Genomic DNA, 19,630 nt, shown 5'->3' on the forward strand with positions numbered 1-19,630 from the left:
CCATAGAAACTAAAATTTTAAAATTTGTAGTGGGTAAGATTAAATCTTTGAAGACTATTTCAAAACAATTTTTATAAGAAAAAATGAAAATGCTCTTTAAGTTGATTTTCAAGTTAATTTTTATTATGAACACAGTTTTGACTTTCAGAATGCATCTTTCAGATACAGTCTTTTGGGTTAAACAAAGGTGGAATGTTAAGCTAATTGCAGGAGAACATAGTCTATTTTAACAGAAAAGTGTGGACAGCATAGATGCTACTTTGAATAGAAATCAAATGTGAAAATCTACTTTCTCTTAAAAACAAACATTTCTATAGTTCCTCTCTAATTAGCTAAGCCTATTTGATATAGTTTTTTATCCAAAGTTTCAAATCATTAATATATATATATGCTTGAGCCCTACAGTGTGTCCCTTTCCAATGGGAGTGATGGGGCCAAAACATAAAAGAGACACATTCAGAGATAAATGGACTAGAATCGTGCAATTATAGCACACAAAATACAAGACAATATTTAAATCATCTTAGTAATAAACACACACACAGGCAATGGTATGATATTTAAACTCAGGATGGAAAGAAGGTGCCAAATTAGTGTACTTTTAGAGAATGCTTTTTAATCTGTGGCAGAACAGAACTCTTTCTACCTATGTGATTGCTACTAGTAGAAAAATGTCTTACAACATATGTGGTATATATTTACAAAACAACAGTTCTAAAAAGGCTATTATTTGGAATATAAGGCAAACTGATTTTATTTTTGTGAGAACAATAGTTATCTAGGTATTCTCACCAGGAATCAGGTATCAGCATGGCAACCTTGGTTCAAACAATAGTTTGATATAAGCAATCTAACTTTACTCCTTTTCAAGGAAACTGAAGATAAATACTCATACATTTTGTGATGATTTGACAATAGCACTTATGCTTTTCAGAATTATGTCTGCAAAGTATGACTTCTTGAAACATTGATTTCTAATAAAAGTGTGAGACATTCATTTCTTCGTGAATTAAAAATGTGCAGCTTTCTATGTATTGTCTTTTTCTTGATGTCTAGAATAAATTCAGATAGCTTAATACTATGATTATTTTGATCTAGAGCATGCAAAGGAGATCTCTCTTTAAAATACTATTTAAGTTTAAAATATCTACTTCTATTTTGAGTCTAGTGAAATGTTTAGTGAATAATATAATGTAATCAACTTCTGGAATTGGAATATCTAAAATCTAAGGAGTAAAGGAAATAACTTCCAGCGTTCATAAAAGAAAGCAACATAAAGTCCCCTGGTGGCTCAGCGGGTAAGGATCCAGCATTGTCACTGCTGTGGCTCAGGTGCTGCTGCAGCACGGGTTTGATCCCTGGCCTGAGAACTTCTGCATGCTGTGGGTGCAGAAAACAAAAAAGATAGCAACAAAGTAGGGCATGATCCTGTCACACAAAATCTTTTACTCTAAATTATGCATATCTTAAAACATTGACATTTAGAATATTTGGACCACTATAGTAAGGTTGGAAACAAATAAGAATTTTTATATGGGGGATTCCTGAGAATTGCTGACAGAGCAACCAATATACCAGGCATTATTTTTTTAAGATTCCATCAGAAATCTTTAAGAATCAGGAATTATGTCTATGATTTGAGAGAATTAATACTATATCAATTTGAGATAATTGAAAAATAAAACCTTAGAAAGTACTCATTGTTTCTCACTAACTAAACAAATTAGTATCTGGGTGATCCTATTACCAATAGAACTTACTATGATTTCTTCAACTTTTGTTTGTTTGTTCCAAGAAAAGGGATTACTTGTATCCTAGCAATTTTTAAAAAGTTTTATTCTGTGAAAGAGACCATCATAATGATAAACTTAAGAGTTAAAAAGTAAAACAAAGCAAAATAATCATATTTAGAAACCTAAAAAAGTTTTGGATACCTAAGATGTTTTTATTTTAAAGTATTCTCAATACTTGTTTATGATGTAAAATACCTTCAATTTCCTTGTATTTAATACTTTGTGGATATGGCAGTGATGAGCATGTATTTGACTGATTATCTCAAGGTCATGCTAACAAGGTATGAGTCATGGAATTGTCCAAGCAACTGTTTAACTTCCTTTAAACATCTTTGTGATGGCTTTCTAAGACAAACCACTTATTGCATAGGCTTCTATGGCATGCTTTCTGTAACTAAATAAATGGTCATAATCTGCTGTTGCATAATAATAGACACATCCATCTACCACTTCCTTAAATCCATTAATAGCTTTTTTCTTCACATCAACCCTCACTCCATGTAACACATAGCACAAATCCTGCTGCCCAACAATTCCTCTTGGATCTTTAATGATACATGCAGTGACACCAATGACCTAATCTTAACTTAATCTTAACTCTAAACTTAATCCGATATTTATATGATGAGCAACAAAAATGAATGATACATCAAAGGTCATTCTACAAATGAGAATCTCAGAACATCAGCACTGTTAAGGATATTGAATAATCTGATCTTCTCATTTAACAGATGAGGACACCTGAACCCAGAGTCTATTCCTGTCTCAGGCTGCTGGCTTTAAATAGATTAAAAATAAATCCTATACCTAAATCTTTCTATTCCCCACACATTACACCATTTACCTCAAAAGTTCCTCTGAAATGTATAATTGTCTTCCTTAACTCAAATATTTCTTTCTTTTTGAGAACATCTATGTTTCAGTTCTAAAACACAAATCTGAATTTTATCAGATTTTAAAATATATTTCAAAGAAATGCTTAAAATAACACCAAGGAAATCCTTTTTTATATAATTATTATTCATTAACATACTCCTGTTGAAAACTTCTCCAATGTTATATTCCTTGCTGCTACTGCTAATAACAATTAGCAACTTCATCGATTCTATCCTACACTAAGGCATATATAAGAAAATACTTAATTTCACTTTAATTGAGAGTTTAGTTACCTAGACTACCACATATTAATGAAATAAATGGAATTAGGATTATGAATTATTTATAAGTGCCATTGATGCAGAAAATGAAATTTTTTTCAAAGAATTTCTCTATGCATCAGCAGAGAAGGAAGTGGTTCACAATCACATGTGCACACACACACATACACACACTCAGATAAGTGACTTATGAGAACAAGCTGAGATCAAAAGTGAATTTAAATCTAAATCTATTGAAAAAGTCGAAACACTACAAAGAAACATTTTAAAAAAACTACAGGTGGCACATAATCACTTCTAACTTTCATGTTTGGCGTCTCCACCCCCTTGGGTATGGGTTATAGTTGCAACCGGCTACTGAAAGACAATAATCAGACCTGGTCTCCATGGACATTATTTCAGAATCATGTCTGGAAGGCTGCCTGTAGTATGCATATGGCACCTGTGAACCATACTGAGAGCTGGTGGGCATACTGTTAATGGGTAGGGAGGCAACATTATACTCTTGCCTTCCAGATGAGCCCATACTGGCCTTCTGGGTTTGAGGGACATAGGAGAGTCTTTCATTCCAATTCTCGGACGGCCCTGGAAGCACCTTCCTCCGAGCTGCTGAGACCACATTTGCCACAATGGATTCCTGGATATTTCTGGGTCTAAAGGCATCATCCACTAAACCAAGAGGAGACTTGGCTGCTGCTTCCCAAGGAGTTAGCCTTTTGTTTGCTTTCTTTAGCTCATCAGTTGGTTTGCTAGAGTAGCTATAAGCAGGCTGGTATCCCCAAGGAGATGTTGTAGATATGGCAGGTGGGACAGGTCTTCCAGGAAGAGAAAGCGAGCGTCCACTCTCCTAGGGATAATGAAAATGTTAATATATCTCATTCACTTTGGTTTATGCTGAATAACTTTTATTTCAAAGTATTCTTCACACCATTACCAAGCACTATAAAAAACAAATCCCCACAATGCTTAGTCCTAAAGCCAAGACAGGTTGCCTCTGCCTGGTTTATTATTACCTCTAGTTTGGGACTTGGCCCTCACTTAGGACCTCCTCCTTGCTCTCCTTTCCTGAACCTATAGCTTCAGTTGCTACTGTCTTTCTTAGATACAACCAGTATAGCGGGCAGACCCTATCATCACTTGGAGCCACCCTTACTTCTGTCTGCCCTCTACATATTCATATGTACATCCACAACCCATCCTCATTCTAGTCCTGTTTTCCTGATACCAAATAAACATAACATACTGTGATAACTCCAGAAACAGACCATAGGCTTTGTACTTTTCCCAAGTGACTTAATATGTTACCTTATTTTGATCCAATGAATATAGCAAAAACAAAGAAAAGCTACTCAAATGTATTGATTATTCCTACTCTGATGGATTGGATGACCTTTTTCCAGCCAAATTCTATTTATATATTGGTGAAGATCACATGGATCTTTATTTAAGTGTGGCATATTGCCCGTGTCTCTGAAAGAAGCATTTCGAATGCTTGTTTCATTTCTGTTCCTTTTATGTGTTTAACTTTCCTTATTTCTTTGAGAGAGTAGATATGGCAGGTTTCAGGAGTCCTGAAACACTCCCCTGTGTATGCTAAATGTTCAGTTTGTCTAATATGCAGAAATATAACTTATTGAAAACTTTTATTATCTCCTTTTATCCCTTCTGTATTTCCAGGGACCTTGAAGTCTGGTTTTGTACATTACTTCCTTACACATTCCCATTTGCATGAGATCCTTGGACAAACTCCAGGCAAAAAGTAGCAAAGGCACACTTAAGGGAAATGAATTGACTTGGAAGTATCATAGCATTATGTTTCCTCTTAAATTTTTTTCTTTTTTCTATTTATGGCTGCTCCCACAGTATATGGAAGTTCCTGGGCCAGGGATTAAGTCTGAGACTCAGCTGTGACTCAAGCCACAGCTGCAGCTATGCTGGATGTTTTAATCCACTGCACCAGCCTGGGGGTTGAACCTGCACTTCTGCAGTGACCTGAGCCATTACAGTCAAATTCTTAACCAATGTGCCATGGCAAAAACTCCAACATTGTGCTTCTTGAACAAAAAGCATTACCATGCTTAAAAATGTGTTCACATTTAGTAAAGGGTTTCAGTAGCTTTTCTTTCTTTTCTTGTGTGTGTGTGGTTTTTTTTTTTTTTGGTTTTTGGTTTGCTGTTTAGGGCTATATTTGCGGCATATGGAGGTCCCAGGCTAGGAGTCTAATCGGAATTACAGCCACAGCAATGCAGGATCCCAGCCGTGTCTGAGACCTACACCACAACTCCGGATCCTGAACCTGCCCATCAAGGCCAGGGATCAAACCCACAACCTCATGGTTCCTAGTTGGATTCATTTCTGCTGCGCCACAATGGGAACTCCTAGCTTTTCTTTCTTAATCAAGCTCTTAAGTTTAAAGCTAGTAGCAACACCTACATTTGGACAAAAACATCTCAGAATAAAATGTTTTAGGGTTTTGTTTATTGTTCCATTAGGCTTATGAAGAAGGTAGTTGGTTTTTTCTTAGTTTGAATAAAAAGAAGAAGGGAGTCAATATAATGGATCTTGTTTCTCTCTTTTCAATCATTGTATCTTTAGCAGTAATGGTTGAATTCCAGTAAAAACTTGTTTTCATTAATTGCCTCTTAATCTAGATCTAATAAGTCCTCTTTGCTGTATAGTGAGAGAGGGGCAAAAAAGCCCGACTTTTGGGAGTTCCCTAGTGGCCTAGCAGGGTAAGGATCTGGCATTGTCACTGCTGTGGCACAAGTTCAGTCCCTGGCCTGGGAACTTTTGCATGCCACCAGTGTGGCCAAAATTTTTAAAAGCCTTACTTTTAGTTACTATTTAAGAACTTTGTTTCTAATCCATATTATTAATGCATTGATTTCATTCATTTAACAATTTTTTTTTGAATATCTAATATTTCCAGGCTCTTTTCTTTTCTTTTTGCAGCTGTACCTGCAGCACATGGAAGTTCCTATCACAGCCATGTCAAGACCAGATCCGAACCATATCTGTGACCTACACGGCAGCTTGTAGCAATGCTGGATCCTTAACCCACTGAGAAAGGCCAGGGATCAAACCCGCATCCTCATCGACACTATGTTGTGTTCTTTTTGTTTGTTTGTTTGTTTTTTGTTTTTGTTTTTGTTTTTGTCTTTTGTCTTTTTGTTGTTGTTGTTGTTGTTGCTATTTCTTGGGCCGCTCCCGCGGCATGTGGAGGTTCCCAGGCTAGGGGTCGAATCGGAGCCGTAGCCACCGGCCTACACCAGAGCCACAGCAATGCGGGATCCGAGCCGCGTCTGCAACCTACACCACAGCTCACGACAACGCCGGATCGTTAACCCACTGAGCAAGGGCAGGGACCGAACCTGCAACCTCATGGTTCCTAGTCGGATTCGTTAACCACTGCGCCACGACGGGAACTCCTATGTTGTGTTCTTAACCCACTGAGTCACAAGGGGAACTCCAGCCAAGTGCTTTTCTATGAGCTGAAGATACAGAGATGCTTCAGATAAAGTCCATGTCCTCAAGAAGCATATAATCCAGTACTATTTTTAACTCTGCAGTGGTGAGTTAATCAATCAGAGGTCAATTTAGAGAACAAACTCTTTATACCTATCTTGACAGGACCAGTAGCCAGTTTCGTATACTGTGAGAAGTATTAACATTCAATATGATAAAGAGAAATTAGCTCTTGATTCCCATAGTAGATGTATGTGTCTCTCTTTTGTTTTTAGGTGTGGAAGAAAGAGAACAACATTAGTCTATAGAGTCCCTGGGACACTTTTCACATTCTAATGATATCTGTTTTCCATCAGATATTGCACCTCACAGGCCTGCTTTAGTCAGGTCTTTAAAACAATAGAAACTTGGAATTCCCATTTCAGCTCAGCACGTTAAGGACCCATTGTTGTGTCTGTGAGGATGAGGGTTTGATCCCTGGGCTTACTCAGTGGGTTAAGGATCCAGCATTGCCACAAGCTACTGCATAGGTCATAGATGTGGCTTGGATCCAGTATTGCCATGGCTGTGACGTAGCCCACAGCCACAGCTCCGATTCAACCCCTAGCCCAGGAACTTCCATATGCCACAAGTGCAGTTATAAAAAGAACAAAACAAAGCAATAGAGACTTAAAGGATGGCAATAAAAGGATCCAAGTCTCCACAGAAATCTAGGAAAGGCTCCTGAATATACATATAGATAACTAACATCACTGGCTGATAACTGGAAAAAGAAATAATTATCAATTTATTTAGAAGTATGAAGTATAATGTGAATGCATACACCTCAGTGATAAGGCATGCAAAACACTGAATGAAAAGGAATTTATTTTCTGGTCTTTCTTCTACCTACTTAGTTTGAAAATCTTCAGAAGAATGGAATTTTAACAAATTTAAAAGTTCAAAACATTGTTGAATGATATTCTAATAACGAAGACATCAGGGATTGTTTTCAGCTAAGGTATAAACATTAATCTGTTGAATGTGAGGGGGAAAGAGTAAAACTTTGAAGTATGATATTTAAAGAGTAAGTCAAAATTTTCTGAACAGAAATTTAAAATACAATTGAAGTTGCAAAAAACCTCCATATGCTGCAGTGTGTTGCCCTAAAAAGACAAAACAAACAAACAAACTGCTTTAGAATACACATATGCCAAATATAGCAGTAGTGCTGGTGGTGAAGGACAGTGCAGTGACCTCAGTGAACAAAAAAATGACTATTACTCTTCCATGTTCTCCTCAGACTGCCAAAGGTGACTTCATGCTCCTTTAAGTGTTAACACTAGAGTAAAATTACAAATTGTCTTGGGTTAGAGATGCAGCTGTGGTGTATATAAATAGTTCTTTAGGTACATTGTTGTTTTTCTGTTTGTGCCAAAAATATTTCAGGCCTCTAGTCTCTGTCTGCACCCCCAAACCCTTAATTCTAATGTATTTCCCTGAGCAGTTTTCACATCTTGTTCTTTGGTGCTATTTCCTTTTGTCAATCTCTGTCCCAAGGCTCATGCTGTTCTCTGCTTGGCTGGCTAAATGAAGCCAAGTGATCTATCCTGAGCCAGAAATGACCAAAAGGGCCTGAAAATAACAGAAGTGTTTTTTCTATTTTAGAGTTTGAATGTCTGATGGTAGAATTCTAGCTTCACATGGTTTGGGCCTGGGTTGGAGTTTCTACCTTGGGTTGTATTATTATCAAAAGAATTTAAAAATTTGATATGAAAGTACTGAACTGTAACCAGTATGTTAAATTGATTATTTTTTGTGTATTGTGTATTATGTGTCATTAAAATGCTTTTTTTCTTTTTATCTCCTACTACTTTAAGAAAATTTTTAATGAAAGAAATTTTTCCACTGCTGCTGGATGAAAACTTAGCAGGTCCTGTGATATTCTGCTTCCTTTAGGAATAGTCCTATGGTCACTTTAAGTTACCCAATCCACTTTATTTCAACATAGAATAGTCCAGCCCCTGGAATAATAAACTCCAATCTCCACTTAGGGTTAAAACCCCTCTCCTTTCCCAGATGGGCCCTTTTGAGGAGAATCACCTTCCTCCAGGGAAGGTACTGTGATTGCCTTCCTCGCGCTCTCCTCCTTTTCCTCTCCAAGTTTGCTAATCCTGACTTCCAGTCCCCTGGGTTTAGAGTGCAAGGATGGAGATGTAAAAAGAGAAGAAGGAATTTTTTTACTTGATTTGGTAACATCTTATTCTGGCTTTTTACTCTCAGAGCCAGGTAGGCCCAGAGAAGGAAACTTTCAAGGGATATTTGAAGATTCCTGTCACTGGGGACATCGTGTCTGTAGTCCTTTATTCATGCCAATTCATCTCTTTTCTAGTGGTTAACTTATAACTCAATCTGTACCCCCTAGAAAGCTGTCTACCTACAGCTTGTAGCTGCTAGGGTCTGTTTGCACCCTTGGAGAGGCCCCAGTACAAACCCCATCCAGTTCTGCCTTACTCCTGGCCTGCTCTCGTCCATGGGGAACACTCACATCATTTACTTTTGGGAGTACAGCAGCAAATTTCCTGGTTCTTTGCCAAAACAGTTTGTCCACCCATCTCTCACTCTGCAAATACCCTGGGAGAGAGTCAGCACCAGTCCCCTCCCACCTCCCATCCATCTTCATGCTAACACCTAGTATCAGGTTCTCTAAGCAGGTACGTTAAAATGTTTTTTCTCAAAAGGCTGGAAGTGAGAGGGCAGGGCCCCCAACCATATCTGCTCCAAACACAAACACTGATCTACAGCATTCCAGAATTCCTCCTCTTTCCTTGCTAGATTCCGACCCCCTCTAATAACCCGGACCTGACTGAGGGGTTCAAGAATTGTGGAAGTGGTTTGCTATTCTCTGAACACATCAGGAACATTCATGTCTACTGTTCTCTTTTTAAAGTCTGTGTTTTAATCTGGAATCACACTTCAGTGTACAGCATGTCATATTTGAGGGCCATGAGAAAAACTTCTACTTTAATATCCTGCTATATAACATTATCATTTTCAGTAGAGCATTTAATTCTTGCTCTTGTTTTTCTTTTTAAAATGAAATATAGACTAAAAATAGAATGAAATGTCTTTTTTTTTTTTTTTAATCTTTTCTAAGGCCGCATATAGAGGTTCCCAGGCTAGGGGTCTAATCGGAGCTGTAGCCACTGGCCTGTGCCAGAGCCACAGCAACGCGGGATCCAAGCCGCGTCTGCAACCTACACCACAGCTCACAGCAATGCTGGATCTTTAACCCGCTGAGCGAGGGCAGGGATTGAACCCGCAACCTCATGGTTCCTAGTCGGATTCGTTAACCACTGCGCCACGACGGGAACTCCTTGTCTTTTTCTAATAATTAATTTCAAGAAATTTCTCCAGAAACCTCAAATAGTCTTGAGTTAAATTATTTCCAGGCCTTGCTCTAGAGAAGGGGCTCATCTATTTCCAGGGCATCTCAGAATGCCTTTAATCTCTAGTTGTTAACAACGTCTTCCTTACATTAAACCAAGTTTTATTTCCCATAACTTTACCCCATTGATCTCAAAAACATAGAATACATCTACTTACACTCCTAGCCAGCCAGTCTTCCACATATTTCCAGTTGCTTCCACCCTCTTGGAACACCTTCACCACCCTGATGCTATCCTTCATTTTTCAAACTAAGGGGAAATAACACCCATGGTGTTCATTCCCTCAAGTTTTCTTTATCTTTCTTCCTCTACTTGGTTAGGTAAAGCTAGTGCAGATAAAAACTCTTGATCTCTCTAAACAGATGTACTTATGTAAACACAAACACCAAAAGCAAACTAATGAAGAAGTCATTCAAACTGACTGAGGGGCTTTATCATCTGGCTGGTGGTATAACTAATACTGCCTTTAGAGTAACAGTCTGTGTGTACTTAGAGCAGTATGCCATTTAAGTGCTGAACCCATGAGAGTACAAGTCAGTCTTTAGCTGGTCCAATATAATGCATAACAGTAAAGGCTTCAGATATTCACACTGAACTCGGGAATCATCTGGTGTTACCCGTTCCCATCAAAAGGATAAACACAAAGGAGGCATTTACCTACCTCTGCCTTCAAGAATAACCAACACTATTAGATCACTTACTGTGTGCCAAGTGGCAGGTACTAATTGCTTTATGTAGAGTATTTCATATAATTCTCATAATAGTCCTATGAAGTAGGCACTTTTAAATCCCATTTTTCCAGATGAGGACAGTGAGACTTAAAGAGAATAACCCCCGCAAGGGTAGAAAGCTAAGTGCTGGAGGGGGGAGTGGTTTGAACCCAGGCAACCTTATGTCAGGATTCTTAATCAAAAACCTATTACACTATACTTGCAATGAAACTGCTTTTAAAATATATCTTTTCAAAAAAAGATTTGAATTTAAGCAAACTAAATGGGATGAGATGTTAGAAATTTTTGAAAGGGTCATTTAAATCTCAAGTTTGGATTCATTAATGCTGGCATCTTGCCATTTGTCCCAAGAACAAGTAGATGCCCATGCATAGGGAAGACATGACATGTAGATGTACTGCCTCTCTCTGAAGATGAGACTCAAGGTGCTCTGCATTCAGGTCAACTGAAAAGCTCAGAGGAGCTGGGGCCATTCTCCACTTAACATAAATCATCTTTTATGTTCAGTAGATGTTGACATATCTGCACAGCTTGTTAATGAAGCAGCTTAGTTAGATTCCTTGGTAACCAGTTTAACGGACAGGAAACACTTGACGTTTAAAGAAAAGGAAGGGTCATCTGAGGTTTATCTAGGACAAAGAGGTGAATTCTAAAGCAATGCAAAGAAGCCCTAGAAGACAAGAAGTTTAATGTGATATATGTTTTGAAGTTCAAACTATTTAATACCATAAACCTTGAAAGCTAAAAAAAAATTCTCCTGACTAAAATTCTGCCTACACGTGCATAGTAGAGTGTCTCCAACTGACAAATGTTATTCCAAATCCTTCAACTCTAAACACACATGATCAATAAGTATTCAGCACAAACATGTATTTTGCTATAAGCAGATTCCAGTAAAAGCCAACAGGAGTAAATGGCATTTCTTTTGCCCTTTAAATCACTGATTAGAATTTCTACAAAGCAGAGATCCATGAAGGGGCACCCGGATAAAAGAAAGCACCAGGCATTCTCTAGTTTTCCATTTGCTCAGGTCAAAATCTTTGGAGTGATTATTGACTCCTCTCCATCTCTTACACTCCACACCTGAACTGTCAGCCTTAAAATACATCCAACATCTGATCATTTCTGACCACCTCCATTGGTGCTATCCCAGGCTAAGCCACCATACTCTTTTGCCTGCATTATTGCTATAGTCTCCTAATTAGTTTCCCTGGTTCACCACCCTTGCTCCTTTAGTCTATTCTCAATATGGCAGCCAAGATTATTGTGTTAAAACCTAAGTCAGATTGTATCACTTAGTCCTCTGTTTAAAACTCTGTCATGGTTCTCATTTCAAAACAGGAAAATCAAAGTTCTTTCATTGACCCACAAGGCCTCACAAAATTCTGCCGGTTTCACCCCTCCTTACATGTCTGGTTTCATCTCTTTCTGTTCTCTCCCTCTCACTTTGCTCCAGCCACACTGACCTCTTTGCTATTCTTTGAACAGATCAGGTATACTCATGCCTCCAGACCTTTATGCTTGCAGATTCTCTGCCTGGAACACTGTACTCCAGATATCAGCATGAACTTACTTCATTCCCTCCAGGCACCACTCAAATATCATATGATCAGTATTTGCCTGTTCTCAAAATCTCTCTCTATCTTTTCCCCTCTTTCTCAAGATTCCCTGTACCCCTTCCCTTCCTTATTTCTCCCTTTATGCTTATGCCTACCTAACATAATAAATATTTCATTTAACATTTATTAACAACATTATCTTGTTTATCTGATTCTTCCCACTGGAATTTAGTTCCATCTAAAGTAAGACTTATTGCAGAGTTCCTGTCGTGGCTCCGTGATAAGGAACCCAACTAGTATCCATGAGGATGCAGGTTTGATCCCTAGCCTCACTCAGTGGGTTAAGGATCTGGCGTTGCCATGACCTGTGGTGTAGGCTGGTGGCTACAGCTCTAATTTGACCCCTAGCCTGGGAACCTCCATATGCCACAGGTATGGCTCTAAAAAGATTAAATAAATAAATAAAAAGAGTTACTCAGAGTTTTCTTATGGCACAGTGGGTTAAGGATCCAGCATTGTCACTGCAATGGTTTAGGTCACTGCTATGATGCAGTTTCGATCCCTGGCCCAGGAACTTCCATATCTGTGGGCATGACCAAAAAACTTAATAAATAAATAAAAGATTATTGTTTTATTCATTGAAACATTCCTTGACCTAGAACAGTGCCTGGGAAGTAGACGTTTAGTAAGTACTTGTGATATGAATGAATGGCAGTTTCTAAACCAGACTGCCATAATCAGAAAATTTGACTATCTTCACCAAAACTTTTAGTCATGTCTCAAGATGTAGCTCTTCTCACATGTCAGTTACATATGGTGAGAAACTCACACAAATAGACCCATCCCCCCAAATACATGTATGCCAATATGCATAGCAAGACATGTTTGGCAAAAGAGATAGTATTAATCAACATTTGTGAACAGATCAGTTTTTCTATACAGGTAGAAGATTTTAACGTACTTCAAGTAAGTGATTTGCACTTAGGTCAGTAGAAGCATGAAGGTTTTAAACTGCTTTGATTCCCCTAAATAAGGAAAGTCTTAGATAATCATACATGAATCCTAAAGAGAGCCCAAAATATATTTGCAGGATTTAAAAATCAAGGCATAAGTAGAAAAAGATAATGGAAGGTGGGATGAGTTAGAGTAGGATAAGAGAAAACAAAGTTAATTTACTCTTTATTATGAGACTGCAAGCAGGTGGAAGAAATGGCAGTTTTCTACCAAATGATCTTATAAAGGCACTTCTAGCTCTAAAGAATCTTCAATTGCAATTTTCCTCACAGTGGAAGTGGGTCAACACTGTAAGAAATTTCTCCCTAGGGACATAGAATTCCTTTATCTAGAGATCTCTAAATATAGAACAAATGCTCCCTTGAGATAATTCAGATACAATCAAGTAGTCGGGGTATTAGGAGAATTTAAGGTCATTTTTGTTCTAGTCTCTATCTCATATTCCCTGAGGCCTGCCTTCCTCAAGTGAATTTTAAATCTTCCATCAAGTGGAGTTTTTAGAAATTCTGTTGTAACTTTCTCTTATCTAAACAATGGAAGAGTGTCTGTTTCTATTGACAGGAATCACCAGTATTATTCTGCTCACCAATAATAGTGCAGACAACTAGAACTAACAAGTCACATTATTGAATAGAAAAGTAGCCAAATAACCATACATTGCTTAAATAGTTCCATGAATGCAAAACATACTTAGACATCAAAATAAGAGATAATGTCTTATAGCTAGAGCTTCTCATCTTGACTTTACCATTAACTATCGTAATTCATTTTAGATTAACTATCAGATTAAAATTTTGGTTCTAAAACAATAGAGGTTTTTTTTTAAGTTTTATTTTATATTTGAAGGAAATCCATTTGTGGGAAAGGGTAAGGGTTGTAACTGACAGTGGAAGCCAGCGTGTTATATTGGAGAGAATGTGAATTTAGACACCACACTGATCTGGGAGTTCTGCCTTTGTCTTTTGTTACTCATATGAGTCAACCTCTTCCAGCCATACTTGCCTTGGTTGTAAAATGACAAGAATGCTGGCTACTATTTCAAGATTATGGGTAGAGATTATGTTTATAAATCAAATGCCACACAACAGATTATTCTTGTTATTGTGAGAAGAGTGTGAGGCCTTAAAAGGTGTCAGAGACCTGGCAGAACCTTTTGTTCAAGAGGCAACTGCATAGGCAGGCTGCTGACCCAGGATAAAAATAGGAGAGAGCCTTGCCTTTGAAGTGGCATTAGCACCACACGCCTCAGATATTGCTGTGCCAGCCACTGACTTCGTCCCATCAGAACACAGGCAGCAGGGCAAGCCAGAAACATCACCACTGACCTCATCTCTCTGGTGGCTCTGGATGGACAAAAGTATAGACTTCTTGATCTTTTTTAACCTTCTGTTATAGAGAAATAAAAACAACCACATTCAGTTTAATGTCATGAAGACTAACGTTAGGGAGGAATTTGTGCATACATATATTTCTGTGGTCCCTTTCATCTTAGAACCAATGATAACTATAACTAAAATGTATGGAATTTTTACAGTTTCCTAAGCATTTTTTTGCTTAGTTCTAAGCATTTTTGTCTATTAACTAATTTAATTCCTTAACAATCCTATATTCCCCAATTTCTATGAATAAGAAAACTATGGCACAGGAATTAGGTAATTAACCTGAAGTCATATAGCTTGTGTTTGTATAGGGAAATTGAAGAATTAAGACCATAGATGATAAAGTTTTACCTAAACAATGTATTTTAAAGCATATCTGTTAGTGGAAAGAGATGACTACAGCAGCAATTTTTATCTTCTCACTTTCCTTTATCTTCAGAAAAGAAGTATATCACTCTAAAAATTATAACATGTGAAAATACTGCTAATAATATAGACAGTGTTCTATATATATATATATATATAGCTGGAATTGCTATTTTAATTTTTTATAATTCTTGGGTGAAAGTCTTATTTAAGTATATTTTTATAAAAGTCTAATTGATTTGAACATAAAAATAAAATCTTATAAACACTTTTCAAAATATTTTCTAAAGTTTTCTTTCTCCTCAAAAGATTTACAGTAAAAGTTATATAGATTCCCACTATAGAAAACAGTGAATAATAGATAGCAAAAGTTCAGATATCATCAATTTCTATAGAAAATTTCACAATAAAATAATGGATGCAGATCTTATATGAAATAAGTACATTTTTGACCTTGTGGGAGGTTTTTGTAGAGAAAAATTATCAGTGCCTGGCATATAGAAAGCACTTCATAAAGGAGAGTCATCTTTATTAGTGTAAAATTAATGCTTATACTATATTCCTTACTAGAATTCTAATTATGATAAATTATAGAAAACACTTAAAATGTTTAACTATGTGATACAGCTTTAGCTGTCCGTAATAGTCTAAATACCTTTCTTTCCTGAAACAAATTCAGGCAACCATCTCCTCCCTCACTCATTCACAAAAAGACTTACCTTGAATGTATATTTATCCCTACCTTCTAGGAAAGTAGAAATAGAAGATTTTGTATAGCTTATGTGCATGCTTTTTGAAGTAGAGCTAATATTCCTTGAACAAACTTATTTCCCAAGTAGAATGGCTTTTGCTTTCTCGGAGGAAAATTTTATCTGTTAAGATATGTGTGGGTGCTATTGAACAACCTTGCTCAGGCCCTTTGCATAACTTTCTCTAAATTTCTTGCTGGCAGATTTTTAAGCAATCCTACTGTCACAACTCCTAGTTACATTAAAAAAAAAAAAAAAAAAAAAAAAGACTGAGAAATCCAAGCTGTTAGTGGTAGTGACAGAGACATATCGATAAGTACATAACATGACATTATTTCATAAAAGTGCAGAGATTACATTATGAGGAAAATGATTTTCTTGATCTTTGTAACTATTTTTCTATCCATTACATTTCTAAACTTATTAAATAGATCCTTTGATTCATATCCTGGGCTCTAGGGAAAATGTTTAACCTACTGTTCTTGGGAAACTTAAGATTACTGCCAAATCATGTTTATGTTTCCTTCATTGAAAACATGGCCCCAGAGTGATGTTTAAAATTAGGAATTAAAAAATATAACTCTTCCCCTGGGAAATGACCAACTTGTTTTCTTACATGCAGAGTAGGTAACAGTTTTGCTTAATTACCTTGTAATATCTCTCTGGTACAAGTGGTAAATTTTGTTTAATGATATCTTTCTTGTTTGAGGGAATTTACACAATAACTTTATGTATGTCATTTCATTTTAGAGACAGGAGAATGCCATAAAGTAAGTGAAATTTTCAAATGAATAATGGTTTTTCAAATGAATAGCTAAAAGACCACTAAGAAGGAGAGTAGATTTGAGCAGAGTATACAGTGATAGCCCTGATGGTGTGCTTTTCAAATGCAAACAGGAAATATGGAACTACCTTTTATCAAAAGTGTCCCAGGTACATTTCTTCAAAGTAGGGAGCATTTACTTCACTTGAAAATACTAATCCCAAAGACTGAGAGTTTGGGGTTAGTAGATACAAACTATTACATTTAGAATGGATAACCTGGAGTTCCCATTGTGGCACAGTGGAAAAGAATCTGACTAGGAACCATGAGGTTGCGGGTTTGATCCCTGGCCTCACTCAGTAGGTTAAAGATCTGGCGTTGTGGTGAGCTGTGGTTTAGGTCACAAACGCGGCTCGGTTTCAGTTCTGGCGTTGCTGTGGCTCTGGCATAGGCGAGCAGCTACAGCTCCTATTAGACCCCTAGCCTGGGAACCTCCATATGCTGTGGGTATGGCCCTAAAAAAAAAAAAAAAAAAAAAGAATAAATAACCAATGAGATCTTACTATATAGCACAGGGAACTTCTGTTCAGTCTCTTGGGATAAACCCTGATGGAAAATAATATAAGAAAGGGAATGTATGTTTATGTATGACTGGGTCCTTTTGCTCTACAGCAGAAATTGGTACAACATTATAAATCAACTACACTTAAATAAAAATAAAGAAAAAGAAAATACTAATCCCAGGTATACATGTAATCCCATTAATTGTTCAAGGGGCTGCCTCATAAGGTATTAGGATACTTGTCTACTTATCAAACTTTCACAATTAAATATTTAATTCGCTCTTGGTATTAGATGTTATTACAGCTTTTCCTATTAGCTTAACTTTCTTAATGCACTTATAAAATAGCAACATGTAATTATCTAAACATAACATTGTATATTAATACTATAGCAAATTTTGCTACATGTGCCACTCATTTATTCAAAGGACCTCATTTCTTATTATTTCCCTAACCATGCCTCATCCCCAAGTTCACTGTCATTTTGATATAGAGATAGGTAGTTATTGACTATCCAATTGTTAAACAATTGTTTCACTTTCAGTATTGATTCATGCAAATGCATAGATAAATTAACAAAAGCCTTATAAATTAGCACCAAACAGTTCAACCCTCTAAGCCACTTTGGATGGCTTCCAACCCTCCTAAGCCTAAAATGAATGATAAATTCTTCTGGAGGTACTAACATGTCTAGGCCTTCATAAATACACATTTGAGATTAAGAGATCATTCAGTAATATATACGTCTGAAGTTCTTAAGCAACTATCCATAAAAAAAAAAAAAAAAAGAAAAATGCTGAAGAAGGGGTAGGAAAAAAAATGTTACAAGTGCTAATCTATTTGTAAAAAGATTCCTTCCTTAGGAGTTCCCATTGTGGCTCAGTGGTTAACAAATCTGACTAGGAACTATGAGGTTACAGGTTCGATCCCTGGCCTCTCTCAGTGAGTTAAGGATCCAGCATTGCCATGAGCTGTGGTGTAGGCTGCAGATGCGGCTTGGATCTTGCATTGCTGTGGTGTAGGCTCTCAGCTACAGCTCCAATTAGACCTCTAGCCTGGGAACCTCCATATGCCTCGGGTGTGGCCCTAGAAAAGACAAAAAAAAAAAAAAAGACTATAAAAGATTCTTTACTTATACCAGTCAAAAAGCTCCTCTCCAATCTGTTTTGATCTATTTCTTAAATATTATGAGACTTTTTCTGATAGTAGTGTGCAGATTTTCCAGTGAATGGTTGTTTCCTTGTTTTACTCTTGTTCTTAATCTCGCTTCTCTCAGTATTGGTAAATCTAATGGAGAAAAGTCCCACTTTTATTTAGCCTTTTTTTTAGGGCTGGACCCATGGCATATGGAAGTTCCCAGGCTAGCGGTCCAATTGGAGCTGTAGCTGCTGGCCCCACAGCCACAGCCACAGCAACACTGGATCCCAGCTGCATCTTCAACCTAGCCCATAGCTCCTGGCAACACCGGATCCTTAACCCACTGAGCAAGGCTAGGGATGGAACCCACGTCCTCATGGATACTGGTAAGGTTCTTTACCACTGAGCCATGAAGGGACTTCTAGTAGGTTCCTTTTAAAGTATAATTAGTAGATCAGCAATCATTGACCAGCTAGAATCACACACCTAGTGGCCTAGGCTAAAGCTTTTGTGTGTTTTAGCTGGGAGGAAACTTATTTCCCAATTCTTTCATTTAAAGGGCCTGAAGGGTTGAGTTCCTGTTGTGGGTCAGGGGTAACAAACCCAACTAATATCCATAAAGACACGGGTTCGATTCCTGGCCTCACTCAGCGGGTTAAGGATCTGGTGTTGCTGTGAGCTGTGGTGTAGGTCACAGACGCTGCTCAGATCCGGCATCGCTGTGGCTTTGTCATAGGTCGGCAGCTGTAGCTCTGATTTGACCCCTAGTCTGAGAACTTCCATATGCCTCAGGTGCAGCCCTAAAAAAAAAGACAAAAAAATAAAAATAAAAAATAAAGGGCCTGAGGGGAATGGGAGTTGGGGGAGCAGCTCTCACAGTTTCTCTCTGTGAGTCAAATCCTCCCACATGAAATGCAACTTTAATGTTACAATTACTTGTCTAAACCAGTACATTTTTTTTTCTTTGCAAAAGATGTGGTCTAGATGAGACAAAATGAAGTCTGACAATATAGTGCATCTCCACAATACACTGATAATTAAACATCTATGCATTATTCACAAAGTAGGATTTTGGTTTTGACCATGGTTGACAGTGGGTAGAACATTATAGAAGTTGGAAAGAAAAATGACAAACAAAATAAAGGTTGAATAGTGAAAGTAAAGAAGATAAATACAAAATGGTTCTTTGTAAAAGCTTGCTTTTTGTATGAATGCACAATACCTGGGACATAATTTTATAAAATGGAATATGTGCATTTTAACATGATGGAGATATAGTGAATCAGGTGAAACCATAAGCAAGGGGCAGTAAAAGTTCTGCTTTGCAGCACTGCAAGCCCTTTTCTTACTTCAGGGTGCCTGATGGCTGCCCCAGGACTAAAGGTGTCTCCAAATTTCACAGTGCTCTCCATTTTCAGGACGCACTGTGTGTGAGGATACCAAGAATTATAATCACACTTTACAGACATTGGAACCAAAGCAAATCCTCTAGCCAGGGCTTTAAGGAAAGAAAAATTATTCTCTAA

At 37.4% G+C, this 19,630-nt stretch overlaps 2 protein-coding genes across 16 annotated transcripts in view; one reads left to right on the top strand and one right to left on the bottom strand.

Moving 5' to 3' along the window:
- Positions 1-19,630, top strand: part of SEC24D (SEC24 homolog D, COPII coat complex component) — a 445,620-nt gene that overhangs the window by 117,554 nt on the left and 308,436 nt on the right. The gene's annotated exons all lie outside the window — the stretch shown is intronic.
- The window catches only part of SYNPO2 (synaptopodin 2), a 166,538-nt gene continuing 147,009 nt past the window's right edge, over positions 102-19,630 (bottom strand). For all 11 annotated transcript variants that reach the window (XM_021100699.2, XM_021100698.2, XM_084973058.1 and 8 more), the window contains one exon: positions 102-3,797. In XM_021100699.2, the coding sequence (XP_020956358.2) occupies positions 3,255-3,797 (543 nt within the window). In that variant the 3' untranslated portion in view covers positions 102-3,254. The remainder of the gene's footprint in view (positions 3,798-19,630) is intronic.

Source organism: Sus scrofa, chromosome 8 (genome assembly GCF_054392235.1).
Source record: "Sus scrofa isolate SSC_HxYL_T2T_F1_AM1 chromosome 8, Sscrofa_HxYL_maternal_Yorkshire_Landrace_v2.0, whole genome shotgun sequence".
Taxonomy (NCBI): Eukaryota; Metazoa; Chordata; class Mammalia; order Artiodactyla; family Suidae; genus Sus; species Sus scrofa.